Raw genomic sequence first — 16,436 nt, forward strand, 5'->3', positions numbered from 1 at the left:
TTAACAGCTTGTTTTGACCTCTTCGCTCAGGTCTATGAATTTGTCAGAGTGGCTCTCATTCCAGTCCTCCCACAAGCGGTACTTCATGTTGTTCAGTGAGATGCTGACTGAAGAAAGGTACTGCAGTGATCGGGACATGGCAGATCTGAGGGCTGGTGTGGCTGTGACCATAAAAATCTGAAGACCCTGAAAACACACGACAAAAAAATCAAAGTTATTCTCCTCACTCTTCCTCCTCATTGGTACGGACAGCTGAGCTTTTCTATATCACGTTTCTGATAGCTGCTTTGATCTCAGCCCCTGGCAGCCCCTCCATGGAGGGTACTGCTCACCTCCAGCATGGGGACCCTTACTGGATGCATGCCGTGGCCAGGATTTGAACCCGCAACTTATTGTTCCAAAGACGGTAATGTTAGGAAAGAAAATTCTTTCAAAAATCATTCAGTCTGTTTTTTTTTCTGTAAGTTTACTATGTTAATTATTACCAGTGTTTCATATTTAAAGACATCTCTTATTAATGTCCATCTCTGCACTCGCTGCTGTGTGTTACTGCTGCTCTGCTTAGCTTAGATTGAGTTCATATCTGTGATCAGATTCACTGAGGCTGAAAACCAACGTCTGAGAAACTTACAGCTCTAAAATGAGGAGGAACAGGCTCACCTGTGTGGTTGTGAAGACGCAGAACAAAATGCTGAAGGCCAGGTGTGCTGTTCCCGAAGAGACGAGGACCAGATACCCAAACACCCAGGACACACCCAGTAACAAAGCCAGAAGCAGGTTTTCCCAAAATATCTTCCCAAAAGAAGAACTGGAGTCCTTCTTCCTTAGGAAACATGAAACCAGAAGCAGAGCCATGATGTAGATCAGGACCAGTCCAACTGGAAGGAGGAACCCCCAGAACATGGGTTTGTCAAAGCTGAAGCGTTTGTTCTTATCCAGAGCTGCAAGCCAGCAGCTGCAGTGAGAGAACACGTGGAACAGAATAATTATGAATAAAATTAATCAATAACTTTGATTGTCTTCTGAATTAATTCACTGCATGAAGGTCAGAGAGTTTCTGAAGACAGAAAAAACTTTATCTGAATAGAAGCAGAGAAACCACCAAACCCTTGAATGAATTCTGCCCATAAATACTGTCAAAGGGTCAAAGGGTCAAAGGGCAGCCCTGACCAGAACCCACCAGGAACGTTTGCTGGCACTGCAAACCAAGTTCTCACTGTGTTTGTACAGGAACGAGAGATAACTACAAACAACGACTGCAAGCAGTTACTGTACTCAGTTTACTTTGTGCAGTACTCCAAGTACGCTGACAGGATGCTGCTTCGGTCTGTTTTTTCAGATCAGCGCTGGGCTCACATCAGCTCTCCTCTCCATCAGTGCCGTCTGTCCGTCTCAGGCAGATCTGCCGAGATCTCCAACATTCAGGAAACTTTCAGTCTGGGAGGCTGAAGGCAGTGATGGAGTCTCTCTCCTGACAGTGTCACTAACCTCCTGATACTGAGTGATTCATTTAGGACCCATTAAGTGAACAAATAGCTCCATTAGTTCAAACTGCATGGGAAGATTGGGTGATTTTGACTAAAGTAACCCAAACATTTGTATTTCTGTAAAGAGCTGATCAGAGCAGAGATAGAAAACGATGAGCAGGAGCGTCTTTATGAAAAAACTGAGCGACAAAAAAATCAGCTCTGGGTCTGCACAGATGCTGCTGGATGAGAGTTAAGGCAGAAAATTCATCAAACAGAACGAGAACTGAGAATTTACCAAACAGAAATAACCACAGGAGTGATTACCCACAATTCCTCCTGTCTGTATCCCAGAGGATCGTCCACCTTATAGGTCACCCCCAGTGTGATGGCCATGAGACAGGCTGGGACCCCTAACAGGAAACAGGAAGTTAGTTTTCCCAAAATACTTTATCTGGTTGAAAAAAACACACAAAAAACTTTACTGTTCATTTTATTTTCTAAGTGCTGCATTTCTACTTTGTTGACTGACACACGTTACTTCATTTGGACTTTTATTGTGGAGAACCCAGAAAGAAGGACTTTGGAGAAGCACAGGTTTGTTGTTGACACACAAAGTGGGCCAATAACGTGAAGCTGAACGAGTCTGCTTCACTGATTTATTGCTGAATGGACAATAAAACAAAGAGAAGGATTACAGAGCGCCCCCTAGGCTCTGACAGGAGAACTTCAGATGAAAGTTGGAAGAATTAAGTTATGATTTGGTCACGAGACACACAAGTTCAACAAAGGCTGACACTGCTGTCATTCTCCAGGTGGATGCGCGTCATGAGGCCCAGTGTCCCTGCAGTTACTGAGCCCACCTGCACACAGACTGTGGGAAAACAGCCAGAGAGCTGCATCCCTGAGCCAACCAGAGAGCTGCATCCCTTAGCCAACCAGAGAGCTGCATCCCTGAGCCAACCAGAGAGCTGCATCCCTGAGCCAACCAGAGAGCTGCATCACTGAGCCAACCAGAGAGCTGCATCACTGAGCCAACCAGAGAGCTGCATCCCTGAGCCAACCAGAGAGCTGCATCCCTGAGCCAGCCAGAGAGCTGCATCCCTGAGCCAACCAGAGAGCTGCATCCCTGAGCCAACCAGAGAGCTGCATCCCTGAGCCAACCAGAGAGCTGCATCACTGAGCCAACCAGAGAGCTGCATCCCTGAGCCAACCAGAGAGCTGCATCCCTGAGCCAACCAGAGAGCTGCATCCCTGAGCCAACCAGAGAGCTGCATCACTGAGCCAACCAGAGAGCTGCATCTCTGAGCCAACCAGAGAGCTGCATCCCTGAGCCAACCAGAGAGCTGCATCCCTGAGCCAACCAGAGAGCTGCATCCCTGAGCCAACCAGAGAGCTGCATCACTGAGCCAACCAGAGAGCTGCATCCCTGAGCCAACCAGAGAGCTGCATCACTGAGCCAACCAGAGAGCTGCATCTCTGAGCCAACCAGAGAGCTGAGTGAAGAAACCAGAGACCCCCACAAACTGACTTTGGTGTATGCTCAAGGAAAAAAGGTGAAAATTCCAGTAAAAACTGGAGGGAACAGAAGTGACTGAAGCTGATGTGGCTCCAGCAGATATTCCACAGCCTCCTGTGGCTGAGTGGGTTCTCGCTCTGCACTTCGTTTGTGTTATTGTTGCACATTTGTTATTTATTTTACTCTAAATGACAATCTGTTCTAAAATAAAATAAATAGTGATTTCTCTTCTAAACAGCCGACTGGAATCTTTGTGACCGCTTATACATTAACAGATAGATAACATTTGTTTTTTATTTTTTTATAGTGTGTGTGTGTGTGTGTGTGTGTGTGTGTGTGTGTGTGTGTGTGTGTGTGTGTGTGTGTGTGTGTGTGTGTGTGTCATACCCCATCCCAGAGCCATGCTCAGCAGAGTCCAGTGTGCTGGCAGGCTGCGGTGCATGGCTGAGACCAGGAACCAGTGAGTGGCATACAGGCCGTTCCACATGAAGGTGGCCATCAGGAGGACGTGCAGCAGCGCGGCCACGGCCGTGCACGAGCCGCGGTCCGGTTCTACGTGTTTATCAGAGTCCAGGAGGTCGTTGGTCCGATCGTCAGTCTGCACCTCAGGCTGTCTGTTCTGGACTCCAGTAACAAAGGTGATGATGAAGGCCAGCAGGCTGAGGCAGATGAAGAGCTGAGCTTTGATGGTGTCTTTTTTATCAAACCTACAGATGGAAAATGAAAAGTTAGATATCAAAGTTTTTCATATTTCATTCATTTCTCATAATAAAATTACAACTTATAGAAGGAAGTGCTAAAGGAGAAAAAATATGAATTAATGATGCTGATCATTATGTTTGTTTCATTTTCAAAATGACTTCTTAAAAAACTATAACTTCTCAAAACCCACAGTTTTATTTTATTTAAATATTTATTTTGTTATTATTTAAATCAAAAATAATTGTTAAAATATTTTATTTGCAGATTATTTACTTAAGAACATAAAGCCAATAGATGCAATTAAACAGCTCCTGAATCAGAATACTCAGTGAAATTAAAGCTCTTATCTTGGACTGAACTCTTCAGATCTGTCATCAAGAAATCATTTAATAAAATGATTATTTAAACTGATGGAGCCAAACACTGAGATCTACTAAATTAAAAGTTCAGGACCAGTTCATGAAAAGTGCAACACAGTGTGAATTATTGTAAAATCCTTCAGTTATTTCACTGAGTACACATAAAGCTGCTGCTGCTGTAAATGACTCCAGGAAGAGTCTCGAGGGCTCGAGCGTCTCAGCTGAGCTCAGCTGTTTTGATTGGATCAATAATAATAATGTCTCTTGGTTCCATCACCTCTGTGTAACAGGACTTCCAGATTTTAGGAACTTTACATGGTGTAAGTGATAATCTGACAGTTGTCAGTTTGGACACATGCAGCTGGGCACTGCTCACAGTTCACTGTGAAAAAAAAACTAGAGGGATATTTAAAATGATTATTGTTTATATAAAAAGTATCATTGCTGATTTAGGGCAGTGTGTTTGTTGGGACTACAGATGAACTGATATATGATGAGCCATAAGAATCGCCCTAATAACCTATGATGTCATTAGGCTGATGACCTGAATATAGTGGAGCAGAATCCCAGTAACAGTGAACTGGTCTCCACCTCCTGTGAAGATGTCAACAGCAACAACATGTTCAACGTTTTTAGGAAGTGAAACAGCAGCAACAAGACACACACAGACTAATGCTCCTCTTAGTTTACCTGTCAGGCTGAAAGATGCTGTAACCAGTTATTTCAGTGTCTCTATTGTTAACCAAGGTCCAGGAGGACAAACGGGTAGAATTGATGTATTAACATGTTTCCATTTAAAGGTCTCCTGATGGAAGTGTAATAGTCCAGCAGCTTGTTTTAAATTAAAACCATGCAGACTGTTTCTGACTGAGGATATAATATCTGCAGGTTAAAAAACTGCAGCTTTTTGGTGAATGACTGAAGCCCAGCTGTAACGGTTACAGTAACCTGGACTTACATTTCTTTAAGGTGATAGATGATCGTCACAGTCAGACCCAGGATAGAAAGAGAAAGTCCCACGATGGAGATCACATCCAGAGCTTCGGCGTACTCGTAGTTCTCTCTGTATGACTGAGACACAGACAGGAGCAAACTTCCATAAAACATCTGTGGTTGCATTTGGCACTAACACAAGCCCAGGGTTCACCGAGCTGCAGCCCCGTCTGTCTGCAGAGCCGTGATCCTCACCCAGAGAGCAGCGAAGTTGGTGGTGTGGTTACAGAAACACCTCATGAGTCCATCTGAGCCGTTCCCCTTAGAGCAGCCGGCGGTGCTCCACTCCTTCAGAGCGTAGCTCCAGAAAACGCAGGAGAAGTCGTGCAGAGACGTCCCGTCCATCAGCTGAGACACGAGCACAGACACTGAGGTTACTCACAGGATTATCCCAGGAAAAACAGCATGGAGGAAAAACCACGGGTCTCCTATCCTGACTTTACAATCACCAAGAATGTGTTACTGACACATGGACTGAACAAGCAGTCGCACATCTGCAACATACTGATCCAGATGTGCAGCATGGGAAGTGAACTTCTCCTGGGATTCCTACAGATTAAATCCATTTAAAACTTAACACTATTAACTTTGACCTTCCAAAGGCAACACTGAACTAATATGAACCAATCAGCATCCCTCTGTAAAAACAAACAGACAAATATGATGTGAGGAGTTGTGTAGTTGTTGTGGGTGGCCTGTTAATTTGCCCCAGCATCAACAGCAGCTCTCACACATGAAACATGTTCAGGATCAGTTCATTTTTCTGGGAACGTTGTTGCCCCTGAATCCTGACTCCACCTGCAGGAATCCACCCACTCTGGCACAGAGGCAGCTCCTCACACAGGAACTGACGGCTTTAAATCTGAGTGTCAGGGAGAGGCTGGATTTCGTACCCTTGGCCTGAACAGCATCTCCACGTGTTGCGGCACCACGGTGCGCTCCCCCCCTCTGACGCTGGCTGACAGGACCCTGATGGTGGCGCTCTGCTTCCTGTAGAGTTTTGAAGGGAAGAAACGGTCGTTCTGATAGAGGACGAACCCCAGAGAGACGTCTGAGTTTGTCTGACGACCTCTGACACCTTCACCTGCCAGGAGAGAGGGAAACCCACCGCTGTGAGTAGGAGCTGATGCTGGAGCTGTGACAAAGACTGAACTGCAGATACATTTCCACCAATAACAAACTGTAACTGCTCTTTAAATGTTCCTCGCTCACACCTTCAGCATCTTAACAGGTTCTGCTGTAATCCCAGTAATCCCAATAATCCCAGTGTATGGAGAAACCCACCTGGTGGAAACTGCACATAAATGAGGGCATCAGCTATGAACCCGTTTTCCACCTCGAGCTGTGTTGTGTTTGTGTTCAGCTGAATCCTGTCAGCCACAAAACTGCCAGACGTCCCTGCAGCAGCGAAACAACGAGCTGTTAGTGATCAGAAATACACAAACTGCATCTTCAGACCTGCTAACATGAGCTCCATTCACTGGACTCAGGTTTAGTATCTCATTCTAACAGGTTGGTGCTCTGGAAGAAGCTGAATTTAAAGTATTTAGCATAAATAATCCTGCATCATTCAGCTGAAGGTAGTTTAATGAAAACCAGCTTTTTAATGAAAGTGAGAGGCAACGATATCAGGAACTGAAACAGAGTATCTGAGTGCAGACAGTGATGGACGTGTCATAACACTGATGCTGAGTGAGCTATTATAACTACTATAACAAGCTTTGCAGTCATGAAACCATTTTTAGTTTGGATCTCTGTGAACATGAAACTCGTTCCTCAGAGAGACCATGAAGAATGAACAGAGAGCAGAGCTAAAGTAGCCTATCAACACCATAAAACCATAAAGTCACAAACAAACATGTTTTATACTCGAGGTCTGATAACAGCCAGCATGCTAACCTTGAGCTTTCACAGTCTGAGTGCTGAGAGCTCAGATAAAGCAGATAAAGCAGGTTAGTAAAATATAAGAAGAAGCCATCGTGTTCCTCCTGCTGTCTTTCCTTCTCTATAAACTGGTTCCAGTATTTTACTGAAGTTGCAGCTTGTTTCTGTGGAGTGAGTTGATCTCACAGCTGGTTCATTAGCTCCTGTTCCACTGCAGAATAAGTGCTGCTCAGTTAGCAGAGTGTGAGGTGAGTCAGTGCAGTAGATGTTTGAGTGGCAGCTCCTCAGTGACCTCTGAGAGAAGTGAACTGGACTCCCTGAGTGTCTGCAGCAGGGACCTGTGCCGACTGCACCACCAGGTTCGGCTGCACCACCTGAGACTCAGATGCATTGACGCTGAGGCTGAGGTTCACAGAGAGCTGGTCCAGGGGCAGCGTCAGCCTGGACACGACAAACAAAAACAACCAGAGCGACACAGAGCAAGCTGTCAGTCACAGATCCCAGAATCCTCCAGTCTGCACATCAGAGTGCCTTTGGGCAACACACTGAACCTCACTGTGTGTGTGTGTGTGTGTGTGTGTGTGTGTGTGTGTGTGTGTGTGTGTGTGTGTGTGTGTGTGTGTGTGTGTGTGTGTGTGCGCGCACAGTTGGACAGTTGGAAGAAAAGTGCTGGAAATTTTAAATTGCTGTTAAATTCTTCTTCATGCTTTCTCGTATGCTGGTCTATCTGATCTAAAACATCACCTCTGAACAGTTATGCTTTAAATGTGTAAAATTATGATTTTTTTGTGCTGTTCAAGCTCCTGTAGGTGATCGACCTCATGCAGACCTGCTCCGTGTAAATAACCAGGCTTTAAACAGCTTTCACATTAACATCGAAACTGATTTCTTCTGAATGTCCAAATAAAAACGAAATAAAGTTTATCAACATTACTGCTCAAATCTAATTCTCTAAGACTCCAGAGGTTCAAAGTTCAGCTCACAGGGCTCTGAGCCAAAATGTTCAAACAGCTCTGACTTGGTCCAGTTTGGATAAAGTTCAGCTGCTGCTTTAAATACACTAAATCAAACTAAACGTGCTGTTTAATATCAGCTTGTCAGCACGTCAGTGGGAGTTAATGCTTTGTATTTGGTTCATATGGCATCAGCTGTTGTTGGGACTCCCCCGTGCTGCTGTATGGCTCCAACATAATAGACCTGCACATTAGAAAGCAGAGGAGCCTGAGGAGCTGGGTACCAGAGAGAACACAATGATCTGTTGGATCATCTCGCTGTTGTTTGGAGTTCAGGTTTGTTTGTGTGTCTTTTACCCCTGAGTTGCGTTGTTCTCCGCTGCGTCGTCTGGCACGGTGGCGTTCAGCAGCTGGCTGACCGTCGCTACTGCCGACACCCTGACGCTCTGCAGCACAAACATGAACAGGACGGTCAGCAGCTGCTGATGCTGCAGCAGTTTAACTGTTAGACTCAAAAACACTGAAACTCATTTTGAAATCCTTCCTCATCAATAATCAGACTCCATCTCTGCTTACAGACCTCACAGCACCTTATTATTACCTTATTATTACACTTTGCTCTCACACTGCTGGCTTTTTGTTCACCACTCCTACAAAAATGTGTCTTCTCTTCTTATTCCCCATCATCCCCCCACCCATCGAGGCAGATGTCTGCCCCACCCTGATCCTGGTTCTGATGGAGGTTCTTCCTTCTCATCTCCTGGTGTTTAGTCACAGGTGATGATCTGATTGCTGTGGTTTTCTCTCTAAGGCTGAATCATACTTCTGTGTCAGACCTTCATATGGAACCTGAAATCCCCTCTGAAGCCACAAAGACTGTAGCTATCACGCAGGGTTCAAAGGTCATTTCAGGTCACATATGTAGGTCTGACACAGAAGCATGATTCAGGCCTAATACTGCGGTCATTTTACAGCAGGAAGCTTGGAGGCTGCTGTGCACTCTAAAGAAGCTGAATGATGCTGACAGTTTGTACCTCTGTAGCATTTGGAGACAGCAGCAGCGTGTTGGTGATCTGAGCTGCTGCTGTGATGTTTGCAGCTGTCAGCTCTTCTGGTTTGGACGTCAGAATCTGAGTGCTGGCTGCTGCAGTCTCTAAATCAGCTGCACTGGTCAGCTGAGGGGAGAAGACGGGATTTTTTTATGTCATCCTTTACTTTTTGATCTTCCTCAGGTCTTGATGGGATCTCAGATCTGCCGTTCTACAGGATCACCTAAAAGAAAAATGCTCAGCTATCAAACTGAAATTAAAAAAGTAGCTCTCACATTTTGTATGTCGCTGAGCGTCAGGTCACAGTAGAAGATCTGTGGACGGTTGAAAGCTGGTGATCCACTATTGGACAAACATCTGGTTGAAGCCTTTGGTTTACCAGCTGAGTGGAAATGATGACAGAAAGAGAAACGTCAGCACACTGTGGCTCACTGAGAGACACTGGACTGGGGGGAGACAGATGTGACAGATGTGACCTACCACCAGCTGTTCCTGCTTCACAGAGTTGCTCAGAATAAGCAAACCAGCCAATCGGCGTTTGAGGGAAGATGAATCCACCCAGCTGCTGAGCTCTGCAAAAGTTTTCTGAGAAGAAATAAATTATGTATAAACATATATAAATGCACATACATGATGATAAATTTTAGTCAGTGCATGCTGAGAGAAAACAGTTAGTGGATGTTTCACAGTTACAGACGGGCTCAGTGGACTGAATTAACCCCTGTATGCAGAGTTTGGACATTTGCACATAAACTACATGAACAAGTTTTTTAGTTGTTGACCTGTCACATCTGAGCATATTACACACACACACACACACACACACACACACACACACACACACACACACACACACACACACACACACACACACAAAAATGTATATGTCATGACTGCTCACAGTGTTGGTTAGCAGAATCAGGTTTTATTGACCAAGTATCGCTCACACATACAAGGAATTTGTTTTTGGTTACACAGATGCTCACAGTGCATGAAAAATACAATAAAAACAATCTTATTCACACAGCTCACTCTCTCCTTACACACACATTCATACCCATAAATACAGAAAACATTGTAGACATTTAGCATGTGCGATTTGCATTGTAATTTTAAAAAAGGTGCAGTTTTGTGCAGTATAAAAACTATAGAAAATATAAAATATATAAATAAGAAATTGAAGTAAAGGTGAAAATCCTGTGTATGCCCTTACATAAATTAAATAGGTAATTTTTGATATCCAAGTGTCCCAGGTATTAACAGTTCAGTAGTGTTCAATTGTTCATGAGAATAATGGAAGTTGGAATAAGCTTCTCTGTAGCCTGGTCGTTCGGGTCTTCATGTGGCTGAAACGTCGGCCTGATGGAAGGCACTGAAACAGGTGATGTCCAGGGTGAAACGGGTCAGTGATGATCTTCTCTGCACGCTCCCTGATTCTGGAGGCATGCAGGTCCAGCAGTGTGGGCAGCTTTACACCGATGGTCCTCTCTGCAGACTTGATAATGCGCTGCAGTCTCTTGGTGTCTTGTTTTGTGATGGCGCTGCCCCACACTGTGATGGATGTGGTGATGATGGACTCTATGATGGCTGTGTAGAACTGCACCATCAGCTCTTTGGGTAGGTTGAACTTCCTCAGCTGGTACAGAAAGTACATCCTCTGTTGTGCCCTCTTGATGATGGAGTTGATGTTGCTGTCCCACTTCAGATCCTTGGAGATTGTTGTGCCCAGGAACTTGTAGGACTCCACAGCCATCACAGTCCTGTCTAGAATGGTGAGTGCTGGCAGGGTTGGGGGGCTCCTCCTGAAGTCCACGGTCATCTCCACTGTTTTTGCTGTGTTCAACTCCAGATTGTTCTGACTGCTCCAGAGTTCAACCTGATCAACCGCCCGTCTGTAAGCAGACTCATCACTGTCACTGATGAGACCGATGACTGTTGTGTCATCTGCAAACTTCAGGATTTTAACAGAGGAGTCCATGGAGGTACAGTCATTTGTGTACAGCGAGAAGAGCAGTGGGGAGAGTACACTGCTCTTCTCGCTGAGACACTACTGATGGTTCGGGTCCCTGAAGTACATTTTCCCAGCCTCACCTGCTGTTTTCTGCCAGTAAGAAAGTCAGTTATCCACTGGCAGGTGGAGGTACGCTGAGGTCAGTCAGTTTGCTGTGTAATTGTCCTGGAATAATTGTGTTGAAGGCTGAGCTAAAGTCCAAGAACAGAATTCTTGCATAAGTTCCTGGGTGATCAAGGTGTTGGAGGATGAAGTGGAGACCCATGTTCACTGCATCGTCCACCGACCGGTTGGCCTGATAGGCAAATTGCAGGGGGTCTAGCAGGGGGTCCGTGATTTCCTTAATTTTCCTTAATTTACTGGCCTGAACAACCTGAGACTGAATTTGCTCAAAACTGTGGACTTCAGGAGGCGCCCTCAGCGCTGTCCCCTCCTCACCTTAGTTCACAGCACTGTGTCTGCTGTGGAAACCTTTGGGTTTGGAGATCCACAGTCTCCCAGTAGCTGAAACTAAATTTTTAGAAATTCCCAGCAGAGGATGCACTTCCTGCTCAGGAAGTTCAATCTGCCTCAGAAGCTGTGGCCCAGTTCTACCCTGCAGTAATGAGAGTCTGTTCTCTGCTCATCCATCACTGTGTGTTTTGGATCAGTCACCAAACAGGACAAGAACAGACTACAGCAGTCAGACTGCAGAAAAATCCTTGGTGCCGACCTGCCCTCAGTTCAGGACTTTCACAAATCCAGGATGAGGAAGCGAGCAGGCAACATCACTGCAGACCCAACAGTCCATGGACACAGCCTGCCCCCTCTGGTAGGAGATACAGAGCTCTGTACACCAGTTTTACTCCACAGGCCGTCACTCTGATGAACACTTGCATCCCTCACATACTGTCTCTACTGAACAGCCATCATATTTACTCTCAGGTTCATGTATACACTGTAAATATAGTAACCAATTCATCCAACTGCACATATCAATAAGCTATAAATGTTATTGTAAGGGTGGCACGGTGGAACAGTGGTTAGCACTGTTGCCTCACAGCTAGGAGGGTGGGTCTGACTCCACCTTGGCCCGGGCCTTTCTGGGTGGAGTTTGCATGTTCTCCCCATGTCTGTGTGGGTTTCCTCCCACAGTCCAAAGACATGCAATTAGTGGGGTTAGTGGGGTTATGTTAGCTGGTGATTCTAAGTTGCCCATTGGTGTGAATGGTTGTCTGTGTTGGCTCTGTGACGTGCTGGCAGCCTGTACAGCGTGAACCCTACCTCTCACCCTCTGGTCGCTGGGATATGCTCCCTGGATACATGGATGAGGATGGACGTTGTTATTGTCTGTACTTCATGTCTATTCTTTAAAATACACTGAGGGCAATTTTTCCCCCAAAAAACTGTGATGTCATCAGAATGAAATGATTATAATCATTAAACTAACGTATTTACAAATCAAAGCACCATGTAACAAAAGAAGTCTATGACTCAGTGCTGACACCCCTGTTTAATCTGTCCCCAAACACCAAAGTGTTAGCTTCGTGCTAATCTAACCAAAACATGAAGCCGAATGTCCCAGACTGCAGGAAGGTTATTAGAGTTTAAACCTCAACACACTGAACAGATGGTAGCATTTGAGGATACAGTGATTAATTGATCACCTCTGAAATCAATTTACAGTAATATAAATAAAACTGAGGTGCTGGTTTTTGCTCTTACCTACTGAGCAGGTCTGTCCGGTCCATTCATCAGGACAGATGCAGACGCCGTTCACATTTTCCCCACCGTTCTCACATTTCAGGGCAGTGGTAGTACCAGGAGTAATCGTAGTTGGAGATGGAGTAGTAGTAGTAGTAGTAATAGTAGGTGTAGTAGAAGGAGCAGTACTAGTCAGAGTGGGAGTGGCAGTAGGATAAGTAATTTCAGCAGTAGTTGGGTAGAAAGTAGTATTAGTTACAGTAGTATTAGTAGAAGGTAAAGTAGTACTTGTGTAAGGAGTAGTTGTAGTAGTACCAATTGTAGTAGTAGTAGGAGGAGTATCATAAGTAGTAATATCTTCACCAGTTGTTGGATAGAAAGTAGTATCAATTATAGTAGTATCAGTAGAAGGTAAAGCAGTGCTTGTGTAAGGAGTAGTTGTAGTTGTAGTAGTAGCAACTGAAGTAGTTGGAGTATAGTAAGTAGTACTGGTTTGTTCAGTCATGGGGTGGGTGGTACTATCAGTAGGATCAGTAATAGTTGAATGAGGGGGGGGGCTGGTAGTAATAGTAATTAGAGTACTACCCTCTTCAGTTACATTAGTAACTTCATCAGCAGTAGTACCCTCTGTGGTTGTAGTAGTAATGCTGTGTGCAGTAGTAGAAGGATCAGCTGTGGGGAGCAGTGCAGTAGTTGTAGTATCAGCTGTGGGGAGCAGTGCAGTAGTTGTAGTATCAGCTGTAGGGACCAGTGCAGTAGTTGTAGGATCAGCTGTGGGGAGCAGTGCAGTAGTTGTAGTATCAGCTGTGGCGAGCAGTGCAGTAGTTGTAGGATCAGCTGTGGGGAGCAGTGCAGTAGTTGTAGTATCAGCTGTGGCGAGCAGTGCAGTAGTTGTAGTATCAGGGACGTGTGTTGTTGCTCCAGCTGTGGAGGAGGCTAAAGGAACAGCTGCAGGAAACACAGCAGGCAGCTATCAGATTAGCATTAGCGATGCTAACATAGCACAAAGTGTTTACAGTTATGTTAGCGTGTTAGCGTGAGCACAAAGCTGAGTCTGAGTGTACTAAATGCTGACAGGTTATGGTTATATGTAAATATATGAACATCTGAACCCTGATGTCACAGTTAATCTGGTTATTACGTTTTTCACCCTGAAACAAAATTATGAAGAAAACACCTGATGCTAATATTAGTGTGGCTAATGTTCCCAATAATGAGCGTACTTGTATACACCCCTGAAGAGTCACAGTGGAAAAATGATTCAGATTATTTAATATTGGCCTTCAGTATAATTTCCTTTTCCATAATCACAGAGTCCTCGACCCCCAGCTGCGTCTGTCCAGTCTCCTCCCTGCAGATTAAATGAAGCCTCCTCGCTGACCTCAGCTGACCCTGATTATGACTGCAGCCTCGGGGTGATGCAGCTGCACTGCGACTTCATGGTTACTGCTGGGACTAATTTTAGGAAAGGTGTGGCTCTGACTGCACCTGCTGTTTGTAACCACTGATGGTTGTTCTGGTCGGGCCCGGCAGTCAAACGTCTGCACGCTGGTAACACATCTGCTTCAAATAAGCCACACAGGTTCAAACAGAGGCTGCACAGAACCACACCTGCAGCTGTAGTCTACACAATGACCCCCTCTTTAACAGTAAGTGCAGCTGCACAGCCAACATCTGGATCCTGTCAGAGGGCAACATCATCTCTGCTCTACCTGGAAATCTCCAGAGAGGAAGATACAAGCAGCAATGTGGCAACTGGAGAGGACTGAACGTCACAGAAACTCAGAGCCGTGCAGTGAGAAAACAGTTTGCACACAGACTGACTGTTATAGAGGGAAATACACAGCAGTAACCTGCCTGTGACGGGAACACTGATTTATATGTGGACAGGATTTCCTGTTCATATGGACCAGAAGGTATTAAAACATTACTGTTCTTCATGCAGAAGCATTCCTCATTACATAAACACTCACCCTGAGCTTTCTGAGGCTCTAGATGGCATTCATTTTGTATTCATCAATAATTAATCAATACCATCATATAAATAAAGATAAATATATTTTCATAGACCTGAAGAAGAATTTCAGGTGAAACGTCTTCAGGAAACTTTAAGAAATCCAGTCACCTGAATGACTGAGAGCCTACAAACATGTTTTTCTCATAAATGCATCGTTAGATAATAAAGAAAACTGAACCAAAACAATGAAATGATCAACACTATCATCCTCTTATGGCCTCAGTAAAGTTTTACCTTAAGTTTGAGAAAAGTAGCAGCAAACAAAGGCAAGATATAACCTTTTACACCTTATTAATGTACTGCATGCATAACTTCATTGTTCATATAACCGTGTGTGCAGGTAAAATCAGGAAGCTACTGTGATACACTCTGTGATTACATCTCAGCTCATCACACTGACGGCTCTGAAACAATCAAAGATGATCAGAGATGATCAGAGACAATCAGAGACGATCAGAGACGATCAGAGACGATCAGAGATGATCAGAGACAATCAGAGGTGATCAGAGGCGATCAGAGATGATCAGAGATGATCAGAGACAATCAGAGGTGATCAGAGATGATCAGAGATGATCAGAGGTGATCAGAGGTGATCAGAGATGATCAGAGATGATCAGAGACAATCAGAGGTGATCAGAGGTGATCAGAGGTGATCAGAGATGATCAGAGACGATCAGAGGTGATCAGAGGTGATCAGAGATGATCAGAGATGATCAGAGACGATCAGAGGTGATCAGAGGTGATCAGAGATGATCAGAGATGATCAGAGATGATCAGAGCTGATCAGAGACGATCAGAGGTGATCAGAGATGATCAGAGACAATCAGAGACGATCAGAGACGATCAGAGATGATCAGAGATGATCAGAGGTGATCAGAGGTGATCAGAGGTGATCAGAGACAATCAGAGGTGATCAGAGGTGATCAGAGATGATCAGAGACAATCAGAGACGATCAGAGACGATCAGAGATGATCAGAGACGGTCAGAGATGATCGGTTTTTCTCACCCAGAGTGAAAACGAGCCAAATGCCGGCGTCCATGGTGAAGAGCAGCTGCAGCTCAGGTTTCCTGGGTCTCAACAGTCCAGTTTGTTAGAAGCTTTAAAGATGCCACAGCTGTGTGAGTCTGTGTGAGTCTGTGTGAAAACAGTCATCAATAAATGTGTTTCATGAAGAGCCGCCAATCAAATAATAAAGAACATCAAAGCAGCTCAAAGGTCTTTATTAACTGCTGCCGGAGCCAAAGTTCAGGGTTTCTTGGTTTTATTGGGGTTTATTTGAGGTAATATTTCTTGTTGGTTCTCTTGTCCGTTTGTTTATAACTCAGCGTCCTGGTTCTGGCCTCATGCCCGGTGTTTTGTGTTAGTCATCTTTAAGTTCCCTTTGTGTACTCGCCTCCTTATGTGTCAAGTTCATGTCCTTGTTTCCTGTTTTATTTTGGCGGTCTTCTGTCACTGTGTGTTGTGTCTTTAGTGTGTTCACCTGTGTTCCCAGCTGTTATCATTGTCGTATCATCACTGATGTTGTCCCTGCTGTGTCGCCCTGTAGTTTTTAGTTCTGACCCCAGTCCAGCCCTGTGTATTATTTCCTGTCATTTACCAAATAAATCACCTCTCAGTTCAGTTTTGCCTGTTCGGCATCTTTGGGTCCAACTTCATCTGCCACACAGCAACACCACAACACTTAGCTACAAAGGTCTGACTCTGAACTGCTCTCAGAGCTAATAAATCATACTGATAAATACTGATTTATTGGAGGCAGTGCATGCTGATGAGTGAACCTGTTATTGTTTTTATTTGT

The 16,436-nt window shown here is 44.8% G+C and overlaps 1 protein-coding gene across 1 annotated transcript; it reads right to left on the reverse strand.

The window, feature by feature from the left end:
- LOC115798203 (adhesion G-protein coupled receptor G7-like) lies at positions 1 to 15,677 on the reverse strand. Its single transcript, XM_030754962.1, has 15 exons — positions 15,644 to 15,677; positions 12,641 to 13,567; positions 9,406 to 9,510; positions 9,201 to 9,307; positions 8,911 to 9,051; positions 8,234 to 8,322; positions 7,216 to 7,364; positions 6,324 to 6,437; positions 5,933 to 6,123; positions 5,235 to 5,387; positions 5,005 to 5,117; positions 3,373 to 3,692; positions 1,798 to 1,879; positions 661 to 955; positions 1 to 186 (listed from the first exon to the last, which is right to left on the reverse strand). The coding sequence occupies exons 1-15, from the start codon at positions 15,675 to 15,677 to the stop codon at positions 1 to 3; spliced, it is 3,006 nt and encodes a 1,001-aa protein (XP_030610822.1).
- Between the last annotated feature and the right edge of the window lie 759 nt (positions 15,678 to 16,436).

Source organism: Archocentrus centrarchus, chromosome 2, assembly GCF_007364275.1.
Source record: "Archocentrus centrarchus isolate MPI-CPG fArcCen1 chromosome 2, fArcCen1, whole genome shotgun sequence".
NCBI lineage: Eukaryota > Metazoa > Chordata > Actinopteri > Cichliformes > Cichlidae > Archocentrus > Archocentrus centrarchus.

Coding starts and splice junctions, on each gene's coding strand:
- LOC115798203 (XM_030754962.1), bottom strand. CDS start 15,677: ATGGACGCCGGCATTTGGCTCGTTTTCACTCTGG. Junction 9,511..12,640: donor CGGACAGACCTGCTCAGTAG/GTAAGAGCAAAA, acceptor ATTTCTTCTCAG/AAAACTTTTGCAGAGCTCAG. Junction 8,323..8,910: donor TGTCTCCAAATGCTACAGAG/GTACAAACTGTC, acceptor TTTGTGCTGCAG/AGCGTCAGGGTGTCGGCAGT.